Source organism: Pristiophorus japonicus, chromosome 1 (genome assembly GCF_044704955.1).
Source record: "Pristiophorus japonicus isolate sPriJap1 chromosome 1, sPriJap1.hap1, whole genome shotgun sequence".
NCBI classification, from domain to species: domain Eukaryota; kingdom Metazoa; phylum Chordata; class Chondrichthyes; family Pristiophoridae; genus Pristiophorus; species Pristiophorus japonicus.
Genome location: NC_091977.1, coordinates 84,402,587 through 84,425,165, shown reverse-complemented (window position 1 = coordinate 84,425,165; position 22,579 = coordinate 84,402,587). Strand labels below are relative to the sequence as shown.

The window sequence follows — 22,579 nt, the reverse complement described above, 5'->3', positions numbered from 1 at the left end:
AAAGGACCATTATCACCAATAGACGGACAAGATTTTGTCCCATAAAAGGACCAGTTTAACAAATAGACGAGTACCCAAACATGCCTGAGCTATAGTTCCCATACATCAGATGGTTTGTGCTGCTCACGTTACATTTTTCCATGGGCTAGACTTTCCATTAGTTTCTACCCGGTACCGCCCACTTACTGCCCATTTAAATGCTGGGATGAGTTATAACGCCCATTTATCGCCCATTTCACCAAAAAATGGAAACTTAACGCCCATTTATTGCCAGCATTAGTTTCAGCATCAAGTTAACGGCGTTGCTATGGACGCTGGCCTTTTACGACAGAAAAAAACTGAAAAGACCGTTAATGCCCATTTCACATCGCTCCCGCTAATGCTCACATTATAAAATGGAAACTAGCGGGTTTGAAAATGGGCGATATTCCGGCGATCTCAAAAACCAATATAAACGCTAACGCTGTAAATATCGCTCACCTTTGGGCGATTTGGACACTTAAGGAAAGTCTAGCCCCATATGTTGACCTAAACCCAATGTTTTATAAGCAATGATATGTAATGACATTTAGCAAATGAAATCTTCCTATGATCAGAAGTATTGCTTATGGTGCTCTCTATTGTGCATTTTGACTTTGGAAATGCCAGATAATAGAGTTAACTGAAGTGCCCTAGTGCTGGTCGTTGTCAGTGGAGGTTGCTGTATCTTATAACTCATAGGTTTTCAATCCAGTGTCCCTGGATCCTGTGGAGTCTGTGAAGAGATACAGGGGCTCCACAAGATTAATAGATTTGTCATAATATTTCTATATTGTTCTCTGTCTTTCAGTTTGCTAACATTAGAAAAGTGTCAATATCGCTACTCTAGTTTAAAAAAAGGTTCAGAAATAACAGACAATAAAGTGAACAGAAAATTATTAAGATTTTTTTTAAAGAGCTAACTGCCTCTTTGCCTCCCCATTCTGACCTCCCAACTCACCCTAGGCTCATCTCTGACCTTTTCCATTCCTGCCATTGCCCTCCTGTGCTGCTAACTTGCACCAACTACCAACAAGCAGGGACTAGCTGTCACTGGGGAGCAGGGCAGAAGGACAATGGTGATGGAAAGAGTAGAGGGCAGGTGGAGATGTGGAAATGAGACCAGAGAATGGTAGATAGCTTGGAAATGGGCAAAAAAATGGCTTGGGGGTGGGGGGGGTTACCAATGTGTCTCTTATTGTTGGTCTGTGGCATTATATCACTGTGTCACTTGTTCAGTTGGCCATGGCATTATGAAGAAACCCATAACAGCTTGGATATTCTCAAGCAGTAAGGAGAGAAAGTCAAGAGGTACAATATGTCATAGAGGCCTATTAAAGAGCAGGTTGCATTGGAGCAGATTTGTACAATCGGCTGTAGAGAAAGTTTCTTCTCTAACAATATCCCAATCACAGAAGAGTATTCCTTAAACGGCAGTTTCCCACGGCCAATGATCCTGTGGTCTCTGAGTGAGGTTGTTAATTAGTGCCAGTTTATACAGCTGGCCCATGTCCAGTCCATGAAGCAGACTGAGATTGCCCAAAGCCATTTCACAGAGGACCTTTATAGCTAGCAGTTAGAGGAAACTTTCAACCCATTTGTCTGGGTTAGATTCCAGTCTAATTCCCAGATGTAAAAGGACAGAATTTGCTAACCCACTGCTTCTCCAAGAATTTCTTGATTTATAGTTTTTTCTTTAACATGTAACTTGTTGGATGATGTATGCATCTGAATTATATGTGGGTTAAAGCTATGTGGGTTTTCACAAAGTATCAGAGACATGAAAAATATTAAACCAGGTTTTCACCATTTGTTTCATTGCAGTATTTTCACCTTCCAGTAGTCAGGACTCAGGTTTGATCTCTCTGTCCAGCAGTTCCCCTGTCAGCACTGGAAGCATTAAACAAGAGTGCGAATCTGTCACCGAGTCTGGCACCTTCTCTGTCGATTCCATTATTGAGAGTGCAGAGTGAGTAATGACAGTGATGTTTAAACTGCTGGATCGTACAAAGCATGAATCTGAAACCAGGCCTCTGCTAAAATGGAAAAAATGTTTTTGTTGTATTTCTTACACTGTTGTTGGATAGTTTCAAAAACTACAGTTCAATAAATAATGCCACAGCAATTAATTACTAACCCTTTGCCACCCTGACTGAAAGCATTACTTGATGGATTAAACATAAAATGTACTATAGTGTATTTTTTGCCAGGCTGCATACACTGTGCTTTGTCTCTGAATTATCAGATTCAAATTTTTATGCATCATATGTACACATGGACAGTCTAATTAGTTTAACAATGGGCTGATTTTCAAAAGTCTGATAACTCTGGGCCATTGTCCCCGTTTATTATCGTAAGAGATTTTGTGGTCTTTTTTGAACATTCTCTCGACTAGGACTGAAAGCTTTTCACAGACTCATAGATTGCACATTTTTTTGTAATCAAAGGTCATGCAAAATTAATCTTGTTTTTAAAAAAAAAAAATTACTGTAAAATTAGCAAGAACCTTTCACTAAAGTCACTGACTTTGTATCAGGATTTGTCAGGGGACTTTGGTAAACAGAAGTCAACTGAAACCCAAGTATATATGTACATCCATAGATCTATATTACATGTCACTTAGGTTTCCTTCCAGATTTTTTTCATGCCAAAATTGAAGTTGGATATTGAGATTTGATAGATTTTTTATTAAGTCCATGTATAACCCATGAAATTTGCTATTTTTCGCCCTAGAAAGACCATGGGGTTGGAATTCCACTGTGCAATATTAGTACCATATACACGTGAAATTCCTCTGTTCTACTGTTTTATTGTAAATGAGTTAATAGCTTTACTAGCCCTTTCTACTAAAACAGATGACTACTTTTGTTAAAATAGGCAAACGAGTTTGGTACAAACATGTGAACATATTCACTACTAAACAAACAACGCAAATTCTATCTACATTTCATTTGCCCCCCCCACTTCCCGGCAAAAAAAATTGTGAAAAATATACAGTCCTAGCCTTGATACTTGGGGAGCGGTGGGTATTTCTGTCTTAATTAATAACACAATCTAGCAGAATCTTTCAAACTACAGATAAAAATAGCGAACATCTATATTCATGTCCCAGGTTGCTTGTATTGGTTCCCGATTTAATTTAGTTTAAAAAAAATTAAAAACTTGAAATTTAAGGCTTGTGCCCCATGAATAATTTTCTCCGCTGCCTCCTCACCTCCCCCAATGGTAGTGGACGATGATCTTGTCAATAAGCATTCATTTACATTTTGTAATTCCATTAAGTGCTGAAGATATAGATGTGAATTTTTTACAAAACAGAAAATCACAAGCAATAATTGCTCTTACATCATGTACTTTCTGAAAATCAGACCCAGAATTTGTCTTACCACAGGTTTTTTTTGCTCTGTACCCAGAGTAATCATTAAACAGAGCTGCAGAGTTCAAAATGTCAGAACAGTACTTAAAAACTTTGTATGCAACCTAAAATGTTTGTATAATAAGTTGCATATGTATAGTATTGTATTTCATATAATAACTGTGACACAGTCAAAAGCAAATGCTGAAGGCATTGATACTTTGTCTTCATCAGGCTTTTGTCACACATTAGTTTAGGGTGGCAAGTGAAAATGAAGAATATTTTGCAGCGTTGCCATATAGTGGGTCATTTTAATAATGGATTTTTGTCTGTAAGTAACTTCCAACTTTAGTGTATGCAAGGTGTTATCTGCACTTGGTTTGATACATTGGGCCCTTATTGCTAATTTTATTTTTATTTATTTGTGTATATGTGTGTGTATGAAATTTTTGCACCAGAATGTAGAAAAGATATAACTGTTCGGTTACACCACAGTAGATTCAGAACAAATTGGCATGGGAAGTCAATTATTTTTGTGTCTTAAGTTTAAGATAGGTGCTTGTACTAAATAAAAACAACTCAGTGAGTGGAAGAGCACAACCTCTGCGTGTTGCGTGTTATCAGTACTGACGTTAAAAGGGTTACACGGGGTTGGATGACTTTCCGCAGATGTTCTCCAACCCGCCTGGTTTAACTTTGGCAGAAGGGCTGTGAAACCCAGATTAACAACATTTCACCAGGGTGGGTAAGGCTCTTCCAGGCAACGTTACAGCAAAGGATTGCGAGAATCCCCGTGGAAATTCACTCCAGTGATGTTTTGTGTTTTCTCACCCCGCCCCCCCCCCCCCCTCCCCTTTGTGTTCATTTATTTTTCTCTTTCATCATGCTAAGGATTTTTTTTAAGTTCTTTTTCTTTAGGACAGTAAGCCCTTCATACCGGCCAGTACCACAAGCCCCTTGCATTCTCTTTGGGTCAAGTATTGTTAATGACAGATACAATAGCCTCTCTTATAGATCTGTCCACGTGCAACTCACTTCCATGGAAATTGTTAGCTATAAAAGGAGAAGTGGAAGGGGAAAGAAATACGATCTACGGTGTCCTAGGTCCCACAAAATGGCAGCCTTAGCAGAGTGGAAGATCATTGCTCCTCCGTTTGTCATTCTTAGTTTGCATTACTGGTGGCAATTTGGTTTTCTTACTTAATTATAGGCTGAAGTTGCAGATTATTATCTATGGAGTTACAGTATGAACCATTCTACAACTAACAAGACCTGTCTAAAGTATACTGTTTCTTTGAACCTGTCAAAGGATGCATTTACACTACAACTGTAGTGTCAGTGTGAAGAGGTTTCATTTGGCCCATACTGCAGTTATAGAGTACACGCAGTGACACTGAAGGAAAGTGAGACACCCTGGAGGAGGGCATCTCATTCCACTTGACTTCAGAGTCACTTCGAGCATTAACACCCGATTTACATGTCACAAGTTTAGCACTTACATGAAGCTGGAACCAGGCATTGCATGCTGATGCTAAACTTGTAATGTGAGTACTCCTAAAGTGTTCCTTTGGCTCTTAATTTTTAGCTCATTAAAATAACTCACTATATGGGGTATGAACTGGTTTATTTTTTATATAGGGGGTGGAAAATCTTGTTATAAGCAGAAAAACTTTTTAAAAATTGCTTATTTGTGAAAGTGTTACTGTTAAGGCATGAATTTTTAGGGTTAAACCTGATAAAACCAGACATTATTATTCTTCAGTCCCTCTTTGAAATGGCTGAAAACATTGCACATAGTTGCCAAGTCTTAAAACCATGCACTCAAAATGGTGAATCACTTTTAACTGTTGAAATCTGGCGAAAATTTCTTCTGTTCACTGTGTCAGTGACGTTGTAAACACAGCGGGAAGATCTTCTGTATTCACTATTTCATGTGGAAGCATATTTATGATTTTGCTGGAAGTATCGATCAGACTAAATCTTCCTGTTGGGTTTACAACATCTCTTAACACATAGCACTCAGAGGAGGTCTTCCCCACTTCCTGAAGTTTGTTCCGATGATGATCTGACAAAAAAGCAGATGCTGTGATTCTGATTTCCTTTTCATGAGTCTTTAATTAAAGAAGTGTAATTAAAGGAGTCATTTCACCCAAACTCAGTGCCACAATGGGCGGAACTTTCAATGTTGGCAGGCGTATAAAAGGGGTTATATCAGACCAGCTGCTTGTTAGAAACCCCGCCAATTTTCATTTCCATTGTCTCGGAAAGAAAAATAAGGCGGGGTATCTATTGGGCAGCTGATCCGATATTGTCCCTTTTACAACCCTGCTGAAGTTGAAAGTTCCAGCGAATGTCTCGAGAATTTCAAACTAGGTATTTTTGATTACTTAATATTTTCACCCAATTTTAGCTTTTTATACAGATTTCACAAAAAATGATTCCCTGACTTTCTCAAATAAACCTTGAAGAAATCATGCCTTGCTTACTGTTACGAAACAGTAATCATTTTTGCTGACGTTGTTTACATTAATGCAATTTACCAAGTGTTTTTGAACAATTTGGTTCTGTGTTGTAAGTTTTTGGTCCTTTCATAGAATAAATCTTTGATAACATGATTGTAAGCATCGAAGACATATACAGTAGCCACTGACTTAATGCCAGATGAAATTTTTGAATTGAATTGAATTTCTTGGCAGATATATATTTGATGCTGAATAGAAAAAAAAAGAAATTACTTGTATTTTCTTTGCTTTGTGCATTAAAAATGTCTCTTTGATTTCACCACATCCATTGTAATCAATAACTTGGCCATCTTGTTTTTTTATTAAATGCACTTACTCTTAATTTCATCCACCAGTGGTTTTAGGGAGAATAATGTTGAGTTACCTATATGGGTCTGACATTATAAATCACTTCTTGAGACCAAATTGTATGGTAGTATCGATTGATCCTGATATATCACAGAAATTTACTGTCACTTCTGTTTTCAATTAAAGATACAATCAGTCAGATAATGACTTAATTGGATTTCACAGAAGATTGAGTTTTATTACCCTGTGGTTTACGAGTTTAGTTAAGAAAGACCATTTCATCACACTTGTCAGGCTGCAGCAAGAGTGTGCCCTGGCCCTGTGTAACAAGCCTCAGTGGTAGAGAAGCCAAGATAGGAGCCGTTGGTGGGTGTTCGTTCCATACCTGTCTGTTGAAGTATCTTATTAAAATCAATAAAACACATTCTGAACAATCGGGGTGGCCAGTATTTTGTTGTGCTTTTATTTTATGTTTCAAACATTGTAAAGAAATAATACATTCCTGCTGAAGCAAAAAGAAGTCAACAAGATAGTGCTAATTATTGTGAATAATTCATAGTAAAATTAAATCTCCAGTAACTGGGTTAAGAAATCATAAAACCTGGTTAACCAGTATTAATTATTGGGAATTATTATGTAATGGGAATAAACCTTTAGCAGGTATCACGCTTATAATTTATTGTCATTATGATTCTCTGACTCATTTTTGGGAAATGTGATACTATTATTAAATAATGATTTACTGTGCAGAGATACCACTATTATTGAGGTGTCATATTTTTATTCAGCTGCAAAAAGAAAATGGTTGAAATAAAAGAAAAAATAGTGGAGTTTTATGCATGTACAAAAGGAACAAAAGATTATCAGCAATGGAATCTGGTTTTAACTTGGGAGAAATGCACTCATGAAATTTCAAAATACAAATATGGGATAAAATAATATTTCCACTACTTGGTATTGTGATAATTTACAAAGGTGGAGAATTGTTCCATTCTTCTGCAGTCGTTGCCTGTATAAGCAAAAGAAGTACAAAAACAATATGAAAAGAAAATCAAGTGAAGTGATTACCTCAAACTGATAACACAATGGTAACCTGATAAAGGAACTCGGGCAACAATGTAAACTCAAAAAATATTGCTTTTGCAGTTTGTTGCTGACATCTGAACTCAACGTTATACTGTAGCTTTGAAATGACTCCTGCATACATTGGTATTTGTGCATTTTTAATTATGTGTGGAGCTTTATTCGCTTTGGATCTGTTTTGTACCAGCAATATGATGCCAACTGTTGGGTTGATCCATGTATTTGATCCCTGATGATCGTCTCAGGAAGAGGATTAACAATTGACATCATCACCGCATGTTTATTCTGAAATAACTTGCAGTTGATAACTGGGAAATAATACTTTATTCATCATCCTCCACCATCAACAGAGTTAGCTCAGGAGGTAAATGGGAAGAGTCATTTCAACAAAATCCCTTTAAGATAGAATCATAAACTAGTCCAGCACAGAAGGAGGCCATTCGGCCCATCGAGTCTGCGCCGGCTCTTTCAAAGAGCGATCCAGTCAGTCCCACTACCCCTGCTCTTTCCCCCATATCTCTGCAGTTTTTTCACCATCAAGTATTTATCCAATTCCCTTTTGAAGCTACTATTGAATCTATTCACCACCCTATCAGGCAGTGCATTCCACTTCCGAACCACCCGTTGGGTAAATGTTGTTTTTCCCTTGTGTCGCCTCTGGTTCTTTTGCCAATCACCTTAAATCTGTGTTCTCTGGTTATTGACCCATCAGCCATTGGAAACTCTCTCTTTATATATGTAAACACGTCAAGATTTGAAACACCTCCATCAGATCTCCTCTTAGCCTTCTCCGCTCGAAGGAGAACAACCCCAGCTTCTCCAGTCTATCCAAGTAACTGCAATCCCTCATCCCTAGGACCATGTTGGAACACGATCTATGCTGTTACGACAATGGCATACTCAGTCACATAAATCATTAGCCGGCTGAAGGTTTTGCACTGTATTAAATGCTGCTAGTTATCTGTCATATCAGTGAATACAAAAACTTTTTCAGGTGGTGGAGCAATTGCTTGAGTCACCCTCGGTTTGCAATGCACGTTCAACAATGGATAAACATTTGTTCCCATGGGGTTTAAATTCAGGGATCGTTCAGTATTTGGTAAAGAGAAATTAAGCACATTTTTTAATTGGTGTACATGTATCAGGTATTTACCAGATGTTCATTTCCATTTCATTTTTGGAATGAAGGAAATACTGCTCCCCAAAACTGCAGTAGGCCTCAATCAATCAATTCCGTTCGTTATGATAGGTCATGATCCAAAAGAAAAAAAGAAAGACTTTATACAGTGCCTTTCATGACCACCGGACGTCCCAAAGTGCTTTACAGCCAATGAAGTGCTTTTGAAATGTATTCATTGTTCTAATGTAGGGAATACAGCAGCCAATTTGCGCACAGCAAACTCCCACAAACAGTAATGTGATAATGACCAGGTCATCTGTTTTTATTTTGATTGAGGGATAAATATTGGCCAAAACCAACAGTTCCCATGGTGAAACATTTTCAACGCACTTGTCCTTTTGACGGGGCATTGTAATGTAACTCCAGGTAGGCTGAAAAAGTACCCAGGTGATTTCTTTGATACAAGACTACCTTTTCACCTAGGTCTCAACAACACATCCCTCTGATTTGGGATGGAGGCTGCCTCCAGATCTACACTGCAACATTAGCTAATTAGCTACACTGCAACATTAGCATCGTTAAACATGCTGTATCTGCACCTTAGAGCATATTGACCTGGAATTTGCAGTCCTGATGAGAGCGAGCTGGCAGCGTTCGCTATCATTTCGCCTTTGAAACTGACCACAATTTCAGGATTTAGTGAATGCGGAAATCCAGAAGTTGCAGCCTGTCATTCACTGCTCCTCCACAGGCTGCGCACTCCACCCCGCCCCCATAGAGCCGACAAGCAGTGAAATCTCTCAAATCAGGAAAACTGATGAAAACTTCGGCTCTTCCACAGTAATACCGCAGGTAAATTCCCCCCAAATGTTAGACCCAGACGGATTAGATGTAACTGGGGTTTTAACAGAGTAATGACTGCTAAACAAAGGTTATGGCCTTGAAAAAATAGTTTAAATTTTGTAGTGTCAAATTTATCCATTTTAAAGAAACTTTAAAAAAATGTGTTCATCTTTATTTCAGGTTTGTCTTTTCCCCATGTCAGAGCCCCAATCTTTGTTTTGCTCTCTCACACTTTATAAAAATTAAAATTTAGGAGCTTACCTACTTTCTGATTCAGTTGGTGATTTGGACAGCTTCTTGACATCAGAGCAGCTTGCACTAGGGGATCCCCACTATACTCTGTTGATTTGAATTACTCATTGGAAATCCCAAGCGTCTCGACACAGATCGCGTGAACTTTGTGCGAAGCTTATTTCGCCGCTGACTGCAAATTCCGGGCCATTAAGATTAAAAATGCTTCAGTATAACTGACATTCGGAAACTATAGCCATGAAATTCGCATCTTAGCGCAGGCTGCTCGGGGGGGAAAAATTACGGCCGACTTGCTTCTGCCAGACCGTAGCAGCTGCCATTTTAGGCAGGTCGGCAGCGCGCCCATTGCCTGCGTTCACCTCAAAGATGGTAATGAATCCGATTGTGAAGTAATTCAGCGTGATTTGACACACGACCTGCCGTTTTGGACATTGGCACTCGAATGTACGCACAGCTGAGCTGCACGACGGACACCCCACCAGCGCTACTTAAAGGGACGCTGGCAACTTTCCAGTAAGTTTTGCTTTTGTGCTGGTTCCTGTGCGGTTTATTTGAGCAGTGGTTTGGTGTAACGTTTAAAAAGTTGTTAAAGCATGCAGGGAGTGCTGCTGGACGTTTGCAAGGCTTTTGCTCTTAAAGGTAGTTCTCTGAGAAGACCATAGTCCTGGGGGCACTAGTTGCAGCTCCCCTTGGGCTGCAGCATGACTTCGAGATGGAGCCGAGACAGCAAAGAGGACAAGCTGCTCACAGAGGAAGGAAGCAATAGGAAGGAGGCAACCCAAACAGTCCCTTTCTGGGCAAGATATCTGGGATCGAATCATCCGCATGTGATACCAGTGAACATGACCCTAATTCCTCTTTCAACATTTGTCCCTCTCCTTCCCTCTGTTACTGACCATCGCAGCGTCCTCTTGGCCACAATGCTGAAATAAAAGCCATCACAAAGCAAACTTTCCAATCCAACTTTTATCTAGATATGTATCCAATATTAAATCAACAAATCACTCTTGTGCATTCCCTTACTGACTGTCTTGCCTTTGCCTATCCTCGTGCTCCTATGCAGTTCTACCCAGTGGCTGCAGCATTTCAGTGCGGGACACTGCAGATGGCTTTGCAGGATGACCTCGAGGAGCTGGTGGCTGGGAGTGTGAAATTGAGTGACAGTCTACTCTCCACTCCCTCTTGTTGACCTACTGGCTTGGCAGGCTGGATTTCTTGGCTGTCTGCAATGAGGAAGGCACATAAGGTTCCCGTGAGGGGAGGGTGCGAAAGCAAGAGGTACATGCTTACACCATGTGCAGCTTGTAAATCAGAAGAGATTGTGGGATGAGAGGGAAATGGGATGTGAGAAAGAGGATGATGTATAAAGATACTGACACCTTATATTCTTTCAGTCATGCCCCTGCCAAGAATGGCAGGCACTGTCTCCTCCAAGGGGGTGAGATAAAGCTAGGAATGTGAGGTGTGGCTCGTGTTTGGTAGATTGTTGGTAGGTGAATGATGGGGAGGGGACAGGATGTCATGCATTGAGTAGTGTGTGAGGCTTGTGGTGCAGTTGCTAGGAGACAGCTTTTGAAGATGCATTCAATGACTTTGACCATTCATCTGAAGTCATGGAGCTAGGTCCTGGGGTGACCTCAGTGATCTAGTCCTACATCTTTCTTTCTGGAGGGCATCCTGGCCCCCTGTGGGTAGAGGAGTGCAGATCAGGCTGCAATAATATAATTGAGGTTCCAACTGCTATTTTAACCATGGGCTTGAGCAGGGCAGTGGTTGTGGCTTTCCCGCTAGGTCATCCTAACGGAGGCAAGTCTTTTGAACTTTTATTTTCCTCAGGCCAGGCGAAGTAGAAGTGCTGCACAAAGCCCCCTAAGGAAAGTTCTAACCACTTCTGCCCAGAATTCCCCATCGCGCACCCAACCCAACACCTCCTCCCCATAAATTCACCATCATCATCATGGGCAGTCCCTCGAAATCGAGGAAGACTTGCTTCCACTCTAAAAGTGAGTTCTTAGCTGACTGAGCAGTCCAATACAAGAAACACAGTCTGTCACAGGTGGGACAGACAGTCGTTGAAGGAAAGGGTGGGTGGGGAGTATGGTTTGCCACACGCTCCTTTCGCTGCCTGCGCCTGTTTTCTGCATGCTCTCAGCAACGAGACTCGAGGTGCTCAGCGCCCTCCCGGATGCACTTCCTCCACTTAGGGCGGTCTTTGGCCAGGGACTTCCAGTTGTCGGTGGGGATGTTGCATTTTATCAAGGAGGCTTTGAGGGTGTCCTTGAAACATTTCCTCTGCCCACCTTCGGCTTGCTTGCCGTGTAGGAGTGTTGCACTGCCCCCCAGTCATCAAGATCCATGGCGCGGTCCTGGACAACATCGACCACTTTCCATACCTCGGAAGCCTATTATCAGCGAGGGCAGCTATCGACGACGAGGTTCAACACCGCCTCCAGTGCGCCAGCGCAGCCTTTGGCCACTTGAGGAAGAGAGTGTTCGAAGATTAGGCCCTCAAATCTGCCACTAAGCTCATGGTCTACAGGGCTGTAGTGATACCCACCCTCTTGTATGACTCAGAGACATGGACCATATATAGTAGACACCTCAAATTGCTGGAGAAATACCACCAACGATGTCTCCGCAAGATCCTACAAATCTCCTGGGAGGACAGACGCACCAACATTAGCGTCCTCAATCAGGCCAACATCCCCAGCATCGATGCACTGACCACACTCGACCAGCTCCATTGGACAGGCCACATTGTTCGCATGCCTGACACAAGACTTCCCACAAATGACCTGAGTGCCAGGGACCATTCCTTCGGCCCCAGCTGCTTGACATTGTGCTCCCAGCCCAGGCATCATGCTACCAAGGTCAGGATGATCTGCCTTAGTACCCACCCGCACGATTCCCACCGACTTAAAATCAGGGCTTATATGGCTGACGCTTAAATGCCCTCAGATATAGTCTTGCAAACTGCTCAGTTGTTAAAAAAAATCGATCCACCACCTCTCAAAATAACTAGTGGTAGATAACAAAGGCAGTGCCCAGTGCAAAGGCAGACTGTAGGCAGGTACAAGATGTAGATGTCAGCCGCTGAGCTGCTATAATTTGTGGTCAGCTGGCCTCAAAGTAAGCTTTGCACAAAGTTCTCACGATCTCTGACGAGAATTTTTGGTTTTCCAACGAGTAATTGAAATCAACGGAAGTTAATGGGGATTCCCAGTGAAGAGCTGCTGTGATATCAACAAGCTGTCTAAGCAGCTAATCAAAATGCAGAATTCTCACAGACAGTGAAGCAGGAAATGGGTAAGCTCATAAAATTCTAACTTTTAAAACGTTAAAGAGCAAAACAAAGATTGGAGCTCTCACATGAGGAAAAGGCAAAGCTGAAATAAAGATGGACAAACTTTAAAACGTTTTTAAAGTTTCTTAAAAAGTAATTTTATTAAAATGGATAAATTTGACACTACAAAATTAAAACTAGGGCCATAACCTTTGTTTAGCAGTCAATATGCTGTTAACCCCCCAGTTAAACCTAATCCCTTTGGGGGGAATTTAACAGCGGTATTACTGTGGAAGAGCCAAAGTTTTCATCAATTTTCCTGATCTGAGAGGTTTCACTTCTTGTCGGCTCTGAGGCCTGTGGAGGAGCAGTGAATGACAGGCTGCAACTTCTGGATTTCCGCATTAGGCTCCGCATGCACTAAATCCAGTTTCAAAGGCGAAATGTTGGTGAACGCCGCCGTCTCGCCGTCATCAGGACCACAAATTCCAGGTCAATAAGCTCTAAGGTGCGGATACTGTTTAATGATGCTAATGTTGTAGTGTAGATCTGGAGGGATGTGTTGAGACCTAGGTGAAAAGGTAGTCTTGTATCAAAGAAATCACCTGGGCACTTTTTCAGCCTACTTGGAGTTACATTACAATGCCTCATCAATAGGACAAGTGTGCTGAAAATGTTTCACTATGGGAACTGTTGATTTTGGATCATGACCCATTGTGGCGAACTGAATTGATAGATTGAGGCCTATGCAGTTTTGGCGAGTAATCTTTCCTTCATTCCAAAAATAAAATGGAACTGAACATCTGGTAAATGCTTGATACATGTACACCAATTAGAATACATGCTTAATTTCTCTTTACCAAATACTCAACGATTCCTGAATTTTCAGGTTGAACATGCATTGCATACCACGACAATATATTCACTGTTTATGGCAAATAATGACCTGCAGCACTAATAGTGACAAAAATAACTAAACCATATTCTTGTAGTTTGACATAGCATTAATCGCTTATATCAAATAGCCTAGTTCTACTTTTATTTTAGGTTTTTACCATTGGTGCGGTGTCTTCTTGACCACCAACCCACTACCCAGTGTGCTGTATAAAATAGGCAAATATATATAATGGAAAAGATATCGAGCATCAGTTACAGTATGAAACCCCACCAAAATCTGTTTGAAAGTTAAAAGCATACTGCGGCAACTAAAGGTCACTTCAGCAATCAGGATGGTAAGTTATGCCCCATCCACACAGCGGAAGATCTGCCACAGTGAAAACACGATCCCCTGCTCACACTAATACACAAGCAAAATACTGCGGATGCTGGAATCTGAAATAAAAACAGAAAATGTTGGAAATCTCAGCAGGTCAGGCAGCATCTGTGGAGAGAAACGGTTAACGTTTCGGGTGACCATCAGAACTGGAAAAGTTTGCGATGTAACAGATTCTTAAGGAAGTGCAGAGGCAGTGAAAGGGGGAGGGGAGGAAAGAACAAAAGGGACGGTCTGATAGGGCGGAAGGCAAAAGAGATTTAAGAGAAAAGGATTGGTCAAAAATGAGATGGTAATGGCACAAGTTATGAAACAAAAGATGAGTCTAGATGGGGTGTGAATGGCAGCATCATCACCAGCTGCCATGGGAAAGAGAAATCAAAAAGGTTGTAAAAGTTAAAGGGGGGAAAGGAGAAAATATGGGCAAAAAATATGGTCTGAAATTGTTGAACTCGATGTTGAGTCCAGAAGGCTGTAAAGTGCCTAAACGAAAGATGTTCCTCGAGCTTGCATTGAGCTTCATTGGAACAGTGTAGGAGGCTGAGGACAGAGAGGTCAGAGTGGGAGCGAAGCAGAGAATTAAAGTGACAGGCGACCGGAAGCTCGGGGTCAGGCTTACAGACTGAACCAAGGTATTCTGCAAAGCGGTCACCCAATCTGCGCTTGGTCTCCCCAATGTAGAGATCGCATCGTGAGCAGCGAATACAGTATGCTAAATTGAAAGAAGTACAAGTAAATCGCTGTTTCATCTGGAAGGAGTATTTGGGGCCCTGGATAGTGGGAAGGGAGGAGGTAAAAGGGCAGGTTGCCGTGGGGAGGGGGGGGCTGGGGGTGATTGCGGAGTGGACCAGGGTGTCGCTGAGGAAGCGCTCCCTTTGGAATGCTGAGAGGGGAGGGGAAGATGTGATTGGTGGTGAAATAAGACTGGAAGTGACGGAAATAGCGGAGGATGATCCGTTGAACGTGGAGTCTGGTGGGGTGAAGACAAGGGGAACCCTGTTGTGGTTCTGGGAGGGAGGGGAATAGAACTGACACGGTCGAGGGCCATGTTAATCACGGTCGAGGGGAATCGGTTGAGGAAAAAGGAAGACGTGAGAGGCACTAGTGCGAAAGGTGGCTTCGTCAGAATAGATGTGATGGAGATGGAGAAACTGGGAGAATGGAATGGAGTCTTTACAGAATGTGGGGTGGGAGGAAGTGTAGTCCAAGTAGCTGTGGGAGTCAGTGGACTTATGAGTGAGTGGCGATTTAAGCGATTTACTTGTTCTTTCAATTTAATATACTGTATTCGCTGCTCACGAAATGGTCTCCTCTACATTGGGGAGACCAAACACAGATTGACTGACCGCTTTGCAGAACACCTCCGGGCTTCCGGTCACCTGTCACTTTAATTCTCCGCCCCAGTCCCACTCTCCATCCTCGGCCTCCTACACTGTTCCAATCAAGCTCAACGCAAGCTCGAGGAACTGCACCTCATCTTTTGTTTAGGCACTTAACAGCCTTCTGGACTCAACATCGAGTTCAACAATTACAGACCATAACCTCAGCCCATATTTTTTACTCTTTTTTTACAAACTCACCCCTTTTTTCTCTTTCCCATGGCAACTGGTGATGATTCCGCCATTCACACCCCATTGAGACTCATCTTTGTTTCTTATCTTGGGCCATTACTGTTGTGTTCCTAACACAGATGAGACTGCACACAGGGAGGTTAAAGTAACAGTGACCTAAGTCTTATTAAGACACTCCAGAGTGAGCAACAGACCTTAGGGGCTGGCTTATATACAGTGCTCCCAAGGGATGCTTGGATCCCTTGGGACTTCAGGGGATGCGCTCCCTGGTGGCAGAACATGGGAGTGCATGCTTTACAGATTCATAACATCACTCCGCTGCCCCCCCACAAAGTCAAAGTCTAAACTATTTACAAGGTGAGGCGGTCGGGAGCCTTTCTTTCCCTGGTGGACCACCTCGGTACAAATGTCTGTTCTGGTGTGTTGGCTGTGCCCTCGCTGGGCTGGCGTGTTGTTGACCCTGCAGGGCTGCTAGGTGAGCCTGACCTTGCTGGGCTGCTGGGCGTGATGGGTTCGATTTCCTGGTCCGGCGTGGTGTCGTTGATCCTTTGGATGTGTGTTGTGGGCTCGAAAAAGGTGGCGTCTGCTGTGGTTTGTTCAGGGCAGTCTATGAACCGCAGCCTCATTTGGTCCAGGTGCTTTCTGCAAATTTTTCCATTGTCTAGTTTGACTACAAACACCTACTCCCTTCTTTAGCTATCACCATACCTGCGATCCACTTGGGACCATGTCCATAGTTTAGCACATACACAGGGTCATTCAGGTCAATTTCCCGTGACACAGGGGCGCGACCATCGTTTACATTTTGTTGCTGCCGCCTGCTCTCTACCTGATCATGCAGGTTGGGGTGAACCAGCGTGTCCTTTTCATGAGTAGCTCAGCCGGGGGCACCCCTGTAAGTGAGTGGGGTCTCGTGTGGTAGCTGAGCAGTACACGGGACAGGCGAGCTTGGAGTGAGCCTTCTGTGACTCGTTTGAGGCTCTTTGATTGTTTGTACTGCCCGCTCTGCCTGCCCATTGGAGGCTGGTTTAAACGGGGCCGAGGTGACATGTTTGATCCCATTGCAGGTCATGAATTCTTTAAATTCGGCACTGGTGAAACATGGCCCGTTATCATTGAGCAGAATATCAGGCAGGCCGTGGGTGGCAAACATGGCCTTCAGGCTTTCAATAGTGGCGGTGGTGGTGCTTCCCGACATTATTTCACATTCAATCCATTTTGAAAAAGCATCCACCATCACCAGGAACATTTCACCGAGAAACGGGCCCGCATAGTCGACATGGATTCTCGACCATGGTCTGGAGGGTCAGGACCACAAACTTAGTGGTGCCTCTCTGGGCGCATTGCTCAACTGAGCACACACGCTGCATTGCCGTACACAGGAGTCTAAGTCAGAGTCGATACCGGGCCACCACACGTGGGATCTGGCTATCGCTTTCATCATTACTATACCCGGGTGTGTGCTGTGGAGATCCGAGATGAACGACTCCCTGCCCTTTTTGGGTTGTACTACGCGGTTACCCCACAACAGGCAGTTTGCCTGAATGGACAGCTCATCCTTTCGCCGCTGGACCGGCTTGATTAGCTCTTGCATTTCAACGGGGATGCAGGCCCAGCTCCCATGCAGTACACAGTTTTTTACTAGGGACAGCAGAGGATCTTGGCTGGTCTAAGTCCTAATCTGGCGGGCCGTGACAGGTGATTTATCATTTTCAAACACTTCCATGACCATCAACAAGTCTACGGGCTGCGCCACCATCAACAAGTTTGCAGGCTGTGCCATTTCCACCCCCGTGGTGGGCAATAGTAGCCAACTGAGAGCATCCGCACAGTTCTCGGTGCCTGGCCTGTGGCAGATGGTATAGTTATAAGCTAATAGCGCGAGTGCCCACCTTTGTATGCGGGCTGAGGCATTAGTATTTATCCCCTTGTTTTCAGTGAACAGGGATATGAGGGACTTGTGATCGGTTTCCAGCTCAAATTTGAGGCCAAACAGGTACTGATGCATTTTCTTTACCCCGAACACACACGCTAATGCCTCTTTCTCAATCATGCTGTAGGCCCTCTCGGCCTTAGACAAGCTCCTGAAAGCATAGGCGACAGGTTGCAACTTCCCCGCAACGTTAGCTTGTTGTAATACACACCCGACTCCGTACGACGATGCATCACATGCTAGCACGAGTCTTTTACACGGGTTATACAATACAAGCAGTTTGTTGGAGCATAAAATGTTTCTGGCTTTCTCAAAAGCAATTACTTGTTTTTTTTCCCATACCCAGTTCTCACCTTTACGCAATAACACATGTAGGGGCTCTAAGAGGGTGCTTAAACCCAGTAGGAAGTTACCAAAATAGTTGAGGAGTCCCAGGAACGACCGCAGCTCCATGACGTTCTGTGGCCTGGGCGCGTTCCTGATAGCCTCTGTCTTGGCGTCTGTGGGCCGAATGTCATCCGCCACGATCTTTCTCCCCAAAAACTCCACTTCTGTTGCCATGAAGATGCATTTCGACCTCTTCAGCCGCAGCCCTATGCGATCCAGTTGCTGGAGGATCTCCTCCAGGTTTTGTAGGTGCTCGATGGTGTCCCGACCAATATGTCATCCTGAAAAACGTGTTGATGCAGGTGAGGTCCTTCGAAGACTCCTCCAGCTCCTGCATCATGTAGGCCGAAGTCAGGTCGAGCTTGGTGAACATCTTGCCTCCTGCTAGCGTCGCAAATAGGTCGACTGCCTTAGGTAGCGGATGTTGGTCCTGTAGCGAAAAACGATTAATAGTTACTTTATAATCGCCGCAAGTCCTGACCGTGCCATCACTTTTGAGTACTGGAACAATCGGGCTGGCCCACTCGCTGAATTCCACTGGGGAAATGTTGCAGCCTGTCCAGCTCGATTTCCACTCTCTCCCTCATCATGTGAGGCACCGCTCGCGCCTTGTGGTGAATGGGTCGTGCCTCTGGGACCAAGTGGATCCGCACCTTCACCCCAGAAAACTTTCCAATGCCTGGCTCATAAAGAGAAGGAAATTTGTTAAGAACCTGGGTACATGAGGTCTCATCGACATGTGATAGCGCTCGGATGTCATCCCAGTTCCAGCGGATTTTGCCCAGCCAGCTCCTTCCAAGCAGTGTGGGGCCATCGTCCGGGACAATCCAAAGTGGCAGTTCATGCACCGTTCCCTCGTAGGTGACCTTGACCATGGCGCTGCCCAGGACAGCGATAAGCTCTTTGGTGTACGTTCTCAGTTTCGTGTGGATGGGGCTCAGGGCTGGTCTGAGTGCCTTGTTGCACCACAGTCTCTCAAACATCTTTTTACTCATGATGGATTGGCCAGTGTCCGGTTCCATGGCTACGGGTAAGCCATTCAGTTTTACGGTTTAGCATTATAGGTGGACATTTCGTTGAAAATATGTGCACCCCGTGTACTTCAGCATCTGCCTCCTCTCTCTGAGGCTCGAAATTGCTTTGATCCACCATGGACCCATCTTCCTCTGCCACGTGGTGATTAGCAGGTTTTGAGAGCTTACAGCTCGTCTGCAAGCTTGTTGGAGGTGTCCCATTGCTCCACAGCTCTTGCAAACATACCCTTTGAAGCGGCATGAATAGGCTGAATGGAAGCCTCCACAACGCCAACAAGGTGTGAATTGCCTTGCATTCATCCTTTGTTGCGGACTCATCTGGGTTACCTGAGGCCTGCTGGCAGTTGCAGACTCGTGGTTTCTGCCCTGTACATTTTGGCTCGCAAACACAGTTCCAGTTAATTTATGAACATTGCTAGCACTTGTGTGCTGAGAGATTTGTTTGGTGTTATCACTGGTGGACATAAATGCCTGTGCTATCGCAATGGCCTTGCTGAGGATTGGTATCTATACAGTCAAAAGTTTTTGTAGGATGGTCTCGTGGCCAATGCCCAGTACAAAAAAGTCTCTGAGCATTTGCTCCAGGTAGCCATCAAACTCACATTCTCCTGCAAGTCGCCTTAACTCGGCGACACAGCCTGGTACGTAGAGAACCGATACATCGCCATCAGCACGCTCTCCCTCGGGTTAAGATTCTCCTGAACCAGTGCACACAGCTCCTCATACGACTTATCTGTGGGTTTCACTGGAGCCAAAAGATTCTTCATGAGGCTGTTGGTCGGTGCTCCGCAGACCGTGAGGAGGACCGCTCTCCTTTTTGCAGCACTTCCTTCTCCATCCAGCTCATTGGCTACAAAGTACTGGTCTAACCGTTCAACATAGGCTTCCCAGTCCTCACCCTCCGAGAACTTCTCCAGGATGCCCACAGTTTGCTGCATTTTTGTGTTGGATTCGTGTACTCGTCGCCAGTTGTTGTGTTCCTAACACAGATGAGACTGCACACAGGGAGGTTAAAGTAACAGTGACCTCAGTCTTTATTAAGACACTCCAGAGTGAGTAACAGGCCTTAGGGGCTGGCTTATACAGTGCTCCCAAGGGATGCTGGGATCCCTTGGGATTTCAGGGGATACATTCCCTGGTGGCGGAACATGGGAGTGCATGCTTTACACAACATTTACAATCTCATTTTTGCCCATCATCCCTTTTATCTCTTAAATCTCTTTTGCCTTCCACCCTCTCTCGGACGGTCCCTTTTATTCTTTCCTCCCCTCCCCCTTTCACTGCTCCTGCACTTCCTGAAGAATCTGTTACATCTCGAACTTTTCCCGTTCTGTTCACAGACCGGAAACGTTAACTCTGTTTCTCTCCACAGATGCTGCCTAACCCTGCTGAGATTTCCAGCATTTTCTGTTTTTACCCCTGCTCACACTGTTGTGTAAGTAGGGCCGAGGCTGCAGCCAGTATAAAAGTGACATAAATCCATATTGTTAAAAGTATTATAATTTTTCTCTAGCTATCTGTTGCTGACACAACCAAAGCAAAGACTTACACAAATAATGCGTTCTCTGGCAGATTCGCCTCATGGATATGGGATTTTCTACAATCAGGATTAAGATAATAAATGAGGTTTCCCACTCTGGTGTTATACTTACTTGTGCCATGATTTAAATAAACATTGCTTTTGTCACAAGGAGGGAAATAATATACCTCAGTTTTACTGTGAAACACAAGTGTTGAAGCAACATTTTCTCTACATGGTCACATCACAGTCTTTGACAAATACTTTTTGAAGACATTTAAAAAATCCAACTTTATCTCAAGAACCAAACAACGGACTCCAGCCATGTTAGTAGAAAATAAGTGTCAGATTCAGCAAATTCTGCATCAGTTAAATGTATTTAATTAATACACATGCGAGGGCGTTATAATCCAGAAATGCACTTGATAGAAGACCCCAAATCAAGGAAAGATTTTCCTGACTGGTGTGGCTCACAAAGGTGGGTGAGCGCACTGAAGGACGAGCTGAATGTCAATGGTAAACTAGAATAGAAAAAAATGGCAGAATAATGAATATTATGAATAACAATGGAGTATGTTCAAGATTTCGGTTCTGAATAATTTAACAATTGGCTTGATTTTATCTCTTGTACTTTATAATAGAAATCCATAGTGTCTTACATAATAATACTTGATTAGTGCCTTATCACGCTGAAGTATCAAGACATTTCACACGATGATTAAAGGGCAGTGACTATTATGAGCACCCAGTTAACACATTTGCAGGGATTTTGCTCTGCGTGTAACTGATTTAGATTGTCTATGAAGGACAGTGAGTTTATTTCATTCAATGTCTCACCTCTTCATTTTAAAACATTCTCTGCTCACTTTTCAATCTTGCGCGCATTAAGTTATAAAAACTAACGCTGCATGTTCAGCGCACCGCACTTTTACACATTTTGGTACGTGGCCTGGGGAACTAAGAACAAGCAATTAATGAGCACTTTTTATTTTTAATTACATCTAATTTTGACGCGTCTCCCGGAGCCTCATTTCCCCAGGCAATAAGCGCTGGTAAATGTGTTTTATCGCCAGATTACCCGACCAAGCTGACGCTTCAAACTGTTTCAAAACTTGTTTCCTAACGTCTTAATCTACCTTGCAGGGATAAAAACACGCTCCGAACACTCGTTTCCAAATGTCAGATAATACATTTTCATCAAAAGCAGATTATGTGTACAGCCAGTATAATCCTATACAATTCAGTGTAAAACTTTAAAATAAATAGTATGGAATCTACTCTTGTCTTTAGTACATCGTATCATTTAATAAAACTTGCGAGATTCAAAAGGGCTGAAACGATTACCTTTTACTGAATGATGAGTTTGAAAGCGAGTTTTTAAAGTGACGTTATTGTGTTTTTAACTGCACAAGACGTAATCGTTCAGCTAAATGACAAATTAACTGCACCTTAACTCTTGACACAACATAATTCAGACAATTAAAAACGGGAATAGGGGATCAATCACTCGACCCTGAATAACTCACGATCTCAACTTTTCATTGAATGTTATCATCTAACAAATGACAAAATAGGATCTGTGTTGTCGGGACAATGTCTAATTTCACTGTACAATTCGTCCACTCCTCGTGCCACTGGTTTTGGTCGTGTAAAAAGTACATCAATTTCTCAGAACTATTATAATTAATAGGGACATGCACAGATTGTAACCCATATTGCAGCGGCCCAATGCTCCAGAGACTGCACTTAATTACCTTATTGAATAATGTGTCGCTTGTGTTAATTCACATATTTCAAATTCTGCAGCATTTGCACAGGCCAGATCTGTTTATTACACCACTGGGTTGTTTAATGCATGCAATTTATTGTTGACATACTAATAGACTGTTTTTCAATGTGTGTCATAGAAGACATCTAACTGCACACTGTCACTCTAGAATACACGAGTGAGATGCGGAACATCACACAGCATCCTTATGCAACCGTTGAAATGATCTTTCAAATTGTCCAAATCTTTGCACCGTTTCAGAAAATCGGATTCGCTCATTAGTATTTTGTTGCAGATTGCAAGCTATCGAAATATCCACTCAGAGTGCAG

The 22,579-nt window shown here is 43.0% G+C and overlaps 1 protein-coding gene and 1 long non-coding RNA gene across 4 annotated transcripts in view; one reads left to right on the top strand and one right to left on the bottom strand.

Annotated features, from left to right (window-relative positions):
• The window catches only part of dmrt1 (doublesex and mab-3 related transcription factor 1), a 184,698-nt gene extending 178,081 nt beyond the window's left edge, over positions 1 to 6,617 (top strand). For 2 of the 3 annotated variants that reach the window (XM_070881385.1, XM_070881376.1), the window contains exon 7: positions 1,843 to 1,930. Coding sequence is in view for 1 of the 3 variants with exons in the window: in XM_070881369.1 (XP_070737470.1) it covers positions 1,843 to 1,991 (149 nt within the window). In the remaining 2 variants the exon portion in view is untranslated. Of the gene's footprint in view, positions 1 to 1,842 lie in introns of all 3 variants that reach the window. The other variant, XM_070881369.1, reaches the window with a different exon arrangement.
• Positions 6,618 to 20,659: 14,042 nt separating this feature from the next.
• The window catches only part of LOC139227059 (uncharacterized), a 28,043-nt gene continuing 26,123 nt past the window's right edge, over positions 20,660 to 22,579 (bottom strand). Inside the window, exon 2 of the long non-coding RNA XR_011587378.1 lies at positions 20,660 to 21,002. This is a non-coding gene — a long non-coding RNA (uncharacterized lncRNA). The remainder of the gene's footprint in view (positions 21,003 to 22,579) is intronic.